The following is a 6,721-nucleotide window of genomic DNA, read 5'->3' as shown; positions in this document are numbered from 1 at the left end:
AGCCATGACCAGAACTGGGGCTGTTGGGAGCACAGGGAATCTGTTCCAGCGATCTGATCTGCCCCCGACTCTCTGGGCCCAGCATTTGGCTCCCATTTCCCTGTTTCTCTAGCTCCCTCCTCAAGGGCCACCTTTGAGCAAGAGGATGAAGACTTGGGCCAACTTGTTGATCCAAACTGGGGCAGCTCAGCCCCTCCCTTGTTTCTGACACTAGATGGGAAATCATTTCACAATCACAGCTTCCCTCAGACCCTCCTTTCCTGCCCCTGCCATACAACAGGATGAAGCTCCAGAAATTGGACAGCATGTCAAGGACTCATATTGCGTAACAAAACAGGGAAGACTAGACATATAAGGGGCTGGCTGAGAGTCAGTGAGGCAGAGGAAGGAGCATGGAGCATCTCAGGAAGGCCCTACTGTTGGCCAGTGTGGCCACTCTCATCCCCACGCAGGCTTTCCCTCTGTCCAGCCTGAGCTATGAGCAGGCCCTTTCCACAGCCATTCATTTCTACAATGAAGTACACAGAGGAGAGAATGCCTTCCGACTTCTCCAAACCTACTCTCCTTCATCCAATAAGGTGAGTGCTAGTTCCATCCCCTTCCTGTAGAGGAAATAACAGACTGGCTCAGATTTTGTCCATCTTCCTTTTCTTCCCCTCCAGAATTAGTTCCAGTGTCTTGTTGGGAACCAGCCAATCCTTTACTCAGGGACTCAGGCTCTTGGGCCCATGAGTGACAGTTATGGCTCAAAGGTGTGAGGGGGTCATTCTCTCAGATTCCAGAGCAGGGGCAGGGTAACATGACAGACTTGAACTGAATAGATATCTGCTGTTGGCAAAAGGCTCTGCCTTAAATCCTGGCACTTTGGGTACTACTCCCTTCCTCTTTCTTTACTTGGGGTCCTCAAATATGTTTTAAAAAAACCCCAATGACTCTATTTCTATGATTGCTTTCCTTTGTCATCCTATGTATTTTATTCTGAGAAGGCACTCATAGGTGTCACCAGACTGACAAAGTTGGCACAAAAAAGGTGAAGAACCCTGCCTTAGGGTAAGTTTCAGGTTGGTACGGCCCCTGATAAGAGGTAACCAGGTGGCACAGTGGATAGATCTTTGGTCCTGGAATCAGGATGATGCGTTCAAATCCAATCTCTGACATTTATCAACTGTGTGACCTTGGGGAAGTCACTTAGCTGCTGTCTTGCCTAAGTTTCCTCAACTATAAAATGGGGATAACAAAATCACCCACTTCCCAGGGTTATTGCAAGGATCCAATAGACATTTAAGAGATTCTTGTTTCTTTCCTTTCTCTCATAGAAAAGTTTTGGGCAGAAAAAGAATCATAGGATTTAGACCTGGAGAGAACGCTAGAGATTCAATTCACTCATTTCATAGATGATAAAACTGAGGGCCCAAGAAGTGAGATAACTACACCTAGTAGGTAACTAAACGAAGATTTGAATTTAGATACTCTGACTTCCGAGCTGCTGTTCTTGCTACCATATCATATCATGCCATACCATATCATACCACATCATACCATACCACACCACAGCACAGCACAGCACAGCACAGCACAGCACAGCACAGCAACACAGCACAGCACAGCACACCATACCATACCAGTAGACGGAGTCTACAGGTGCAGCTTCAGGGATCCCAAAGAGATGTTTCTAAATCTCAGGCTTTTGGTTGGCTTTGAGTCCAGGGAGAGAATGGCATACAAACTAGTTAAGTCTGCAGGTCACACCCTTTCCTACTGTTTGCCTTCCAATGCCTCTTGACCAGGAAAAGGAGAACTGGTCTGCTATGGATGAGAGAGTCTCATGAAGGCTGGGAGGGCTTTGGTATGAAAGGTCAATGATCATTCACAGAGGAAACAGAATCCACACACAGGCAGACCACTGATATGAGTTTCCCAATTTGGCAGTCCCATGATGTTTTCCCCAGAGCCCTCCACCACATAGCACTATAGACCAGAGGCCTCAAACACCCTGCCTGCTGACCCTTGGCCACTTTTTGTAGTGGGAGGGGGGAAGAAGAAAAACCAAGAAAGGAGAGTAAAAAGGAGTGAACAGTTAGAGAGGCAAGAGATCTTAGGATCACAGGTGTAGACTTGGAAATCAGAGACCATCTATTTCAGTCTTCTTGTTTTTACAGATAAAAAAATGAGGCACAAGGAAATTAAGGGACTTGTTCAAGGTTGTATAGGTAGTAGGTGGCAAAGCCATGATGTGAACCCAGGTCCATCTGACTCCACAGACAGCATTCTTTCAACTATACACTGCACTGTCAGAAGACATATACTATTGGACATGACCTATTATCTACCCTTTGCTGGAGAAGGAATTTGAGGTTTAGATGAGCGAAATAAGCTACTCAAAAGTCACACAGTCAATTATAGCTGAGTAGGGTCTAGGACACAAGACTCTGCTCTGTTTAAGGGACTTTCATTTTTCCACACTGTAGGAGACACTTGTTCCCATTGGCCCAAGCCGTGAAGACTATGGAGGTGATTTCTTTTCAAGCTAGGGTCCTTAGTCCACCTTCTTTGAGCAGCCCCATCCCATCTAACCTCACCTTGCCTTTTCAGGACCCCCAAGAACAAACTCTGAAGCGTGTGAACTTTACCTTGAAGGAAACTGTGTGCCCAATGACCGAGGATCTTGTGCTATACCAGTGTGACTTCAAAACTGATGGGGTAAACAGTCAGTGGGAGGAAGGGCTTGAAAGCACCCTGGAGGAGGCAGAGGGGCTTGTTGGAGCTTTTATTGCTCTGCTCAATCCTACTTTTCATCAAAGCAGCAAGGTTTCTGTTAAGTCTTGAAACCTTGGGAGGTTGATAGTATAGCAGTTATTTTCCCATTTAACTTACGAAGAAACAAAGGGTCCAAAGGAGGGGAGCTTCACATAAAGATACAGCCTACTGGTTGTGAAGCCAGGAATAGAATCCAGGTTCCCCAGATCCAACCTTACGTGCTCTCTGACCTGGAAGGGACTCTATGACATTAAGAGATAACTACACTTCTGGCTCTCACAGACCTAAACCCTCTGGCCTCCTGAAAAGAAGACCAAATTAGACTTCTCTCAATTTTTTCCTTCCTTCTTTTCTTCCTTTTTTCCTCTCATCCTTTTTTCTTTTCTTTGTTCTTCGTCCTCTTCCTCTTCCTCCTCCTTCTTCTCTCTGTCTTTTTCTGCCTCTGTCTCTGTCTCTCTCTCTAATCATGGATGTCCCCTATACAGCTGGTGAAAGAATGTCAAGGCTCACTATCCAATGAACAGGGCATTGCTGCCATCATCCTCACCTGTGACCCAGTGGCCCCCGAGGTGAGCTTTCTACTTTTCCCCCACTCTCTGCCCCACCCTCTCATATTTTATCCTTCAGGGCTGATCCTGTTAGCTGCAATGGTAGAGGGTTTGGTGGGGGATAGAGGAACTGGTACAAGGAGATTCCATCCTGCCCTCCCTGCCCTGGCCCATTACCCCTGTCACTAGAGCAGGAGAGACACCTGAGGGAGGGCTGGCCATAGCAGAGCAACCACAGGGCACACCCAAGCTGCTGTGGGCTTTCCAACCCCTGTGGCTACCTTTCCAAGGTTTGCACCTCATCTGGGTAGGCTTACTCCAGAGAATAGTTTGCATTTTAACTTAGATTAGAAAATGCATCCTCCCACTACATCCCAGCTGTCCCTATGCACGCTGGGAGTCTTAGACCTGAAGGGTGGGAGAAAGACCAGGGATTGGGCACGACCTAAACTGACTATTCTTAGGAGTGAGCAAAGAACCCATGCCCAACTCCTACCCCAAGGGCCAGGACTCTGCTGGAAGCCCCTCAGTGTCTAGCTCTGTTACCTGAATCAGATGCTTACCTTCCGTTTTAATTTCTTTGCAGCCTTCTCGCTTCAGAAGAGCCCTGTTTCCCAGACGAAGGAAAGGTTCAAACAAACCTGGGAAATACTCTGTGCTTTTTGCTGCAAAGCCCTCTGTAGGCAAGACCCCACATATACTGACTATCTAGGCTCAAGCCAATATAACTTAAAGCCTGCTTTCTCCCTTATATTTGACTCTTTTTCAGTTTCCACTCCCCTTAATGATACACACAAATAAACACACACACACACACACCCTTGTATAATCTATAGGTATATATTTTTCTGTGTGTGGTACACATATGTAATACAATGTTTGGGGTACATATATATAATTTGCATGGGGTGTATATACATATGACGTGTGTGTGTGTGTGTGTGTGTGTGTGTGTGCGTGCGTGCGCGTTCAGCCTGGTCTTCAAGACTTGAGCATTTGTATAAGATTTTCTTCCTTGGTGGAGAAAACATCTTGATACTACAAACCTATCCACGTGAAAGGTGGAATTGGTAGAATGGCTTTGGAGAAGAGAGATTATTCCTCCTTCCTGCTTGAAGGGAGGACACACATTTCCTAAATATTCTTTTTAAAAAGTTCGGGGGGAGTGAGAGAGAGAGAGAGACAGACAGACAGACAGACAGACAGACTGACTTTGGAAGGCAGATATACAGGAGAAAGCTGGTTCCTTAAATGTGTCCCAGATTTCCAGGTTGCCTTCCTAGAATCTTTAGGGAATTGCCCCTTGGATGAGATTGCAGCATTTCTTTCTTGGTTGAACTGAAACATCTCATGCTAACTGGGAGAGGTTGTTGATTCTGTGCATTTTCTGGCATATTCTAACTTACGTAACTTGCCTGATTTCTGTTTGCTATGTGCTTGGATAAATGGATTTACTCATTCTTCAATATTTGTGATGGTCTTTTATGCAATCAGAATTTGGTGGGAAGGAGTCAAGGCTCCAATGAAAGCTTTGGGTTCTCCTTCCTTCTCAGTCCTTCTGTTAGCTCATCAGCAATACCATGTCCTTGACTGTGAGTGTACCTCAATATTCTCGGGATACACTCACTAGGCCTTCTTCTCTCTCAATACTCTCTCCCTTAGAATCATCAGTTTCCATAGGTTTAAGTATCATCTTTATCCAGATGACTATATATATATTCTATATATTTATAGCCTAAGCCTCTCTATTGAGGCTGAGTCAGGCATCTCCAACTGCCTGTTGGACATCTGAAACTGGACATCCTATATAGATACCTCAAACTCGGCATGCCCCCTCTCAACAAGAGATTCCATTATCTTTCGCCCCAAACCTACCCTTTTTCTCAATTTCCATATTTCTAATGAGGACACCACCACACTTCCAAAACCCCAGGTTTGCAAACTCAGGATTATCCTAGGTTCTGTACTCTCCCTAACCCCACTATCCAGTCACTTGCCATTCCCTTGTCCCTAGATCCACAGCCACCATTTGAGGCCAGCTCCTCATCACTTTTCACTTGCACTTTGGCTCCCAATTGGTTTCCCTGCTTCAATTCTCTCCTTACTGTAATCAATCAGCCAAAGAGCTGGTTTTCCTTGATTGAATGTCTGATCATGCCACCCCCCTAACTGATAAACATCGGTGGATTTTTATTGCCTCTAGGAGAAAATACCAACTCCTCTGGCTTTTAAATTACCTTTTATCACTTGTCCCCAACCTGTCTGAATTCATTAGATATCACTCCTCTTCTTGCACTACATGGTCCAGTCAAACTGGCTTCCTCCTTATTCCTCACACATGATACATCATGTCATCTCCGTTCCTTTCTGGCCAGCCCCCATACCTGGAATGCATGCCCACCTTACCTTGGCCTCATAGAATCCTTTACTGAACCAAGCAAAATTTCTACGTGAAGTTTTTCCTGATTATCTCAATTGCTATTGCCTTCCTTTCCTAGACTACCTTACATTTAATTTTTATTTGGTCTCTACATAATTATATATATATTCATTAGGTTCCCCTTCTCCCATCCTACCTCAAACGCCCTTCTACTTTACCCCCTATAGAATATATAGTCCTCGAGAGCAGGAATTGTTTTATTTTTTTCTTTGTATCTTCAGTAACTGAGCCCAGACCTGGAACACAACAGATGCTTAATAAATGCTTGTTAATTAATTGATTGTTGATGGTGCTGGAATGACAGGTTATCAGTTCAGTGTTTCTGCAAAAGTAACTTGCTCAAATATTACTATAGCTGCCTTTCCAGGCCTGCCCCGACCTGAGCTCATTCTAATGTCACAACCCACCTTTCAAGGGCTGAAGAAGACAATAGTTCATTTTGGTGACTGAGCAGCTGCAGGAGGCATATGTGATAGGAAAATGGAGGGGTCCTACTGGAGTACAGGAAAGAAGTCACTTGCTATAGAAGTATGAGCAGTCCAAGAAAAGGCATTACACAGTGGAGGGGAATGAGAAGGTAGAATATTGTTGATGTGGAGCCTACATCCTCCAGGCCCCAAATTGCACTCTCAGGTTGGGGCCCCTGCTGGATAGATTTCTGACACAGCTCTCTTGCCCAGTCAAACTGTGATGGAAATGTAGAGATAGGGGAGGGTCTAGGAGGGGGCAGGTTTTATTTTTAGTGAATTGCATGCTTTTCTTTTTTATTGTAAGAAGGACTATTTTTAACTGCATTTTTAGCTGCGTGGTTTTGTGCATAGGTTCCATTTCTGAGCTTGAATCCCTGGAGTGACCTAAGTAACGTCTGACTCGGGACAAGAGGTCAGGTTTAATGCTAGAGCTCAGGACACTGAGGTGAGAGGTGCAGGCCAAAGCAGTGGTCAAAGTGGGGGGAACGAACATTTGCACCCCAAAT

The 6,721-nt window shown here is 45.2% G+C and overlaps 1 protein-coding gene across 1 annotated transcript; it reads left to right on the top strand.

The window, feature by feature from the left end:
- The first annotated feature begins 359 nt into the window (after positions 1–359).
- LOC110216987 (cathelicidin-related antimicrobial peptide Bf-CRAMP-like) lies at positions 360–4,771 on the top strand. Its single transcript, XM_020999089.2, has 4 exons — positions 360–578; positions 2,593–2,700; positions 3,243–3,326; positions 3,892–4,771. The coding sequence occupies exons 1-4, from the start codon at positions 393–395 to the stop codon at positions 4,015–4,017; spliced, it is 504 nt and encodes a 167-aa protein (XP_020854748.1). The 5' UTR covers positions 360–392; the 3' UTR covers positions 4,018–4,771.
- Positions 4,772–6,721: the final 1,950 nt, after the last annotated feature.

This window comes from Phascolarctos cinereus, unplaced genomic scaffold (genome assembly GCF_003287225.1).
Source record: "Phascolarctos cinereus isolate Bilbo 61053 unplaced genomic scaffold, phaCin_HiC Scaffold_4;HRSCAF=312, whole genome shotgun sequence".
NCBI lineage: Eukaryota > Metazoa > Chordata > Mammalia > Diprotodontia > Phascolarctidae > Phascolarctos > Phascolarctos cinereus.
This window is presented reverse-complemented; position numbering and strand designations above follow the sequence as displayed.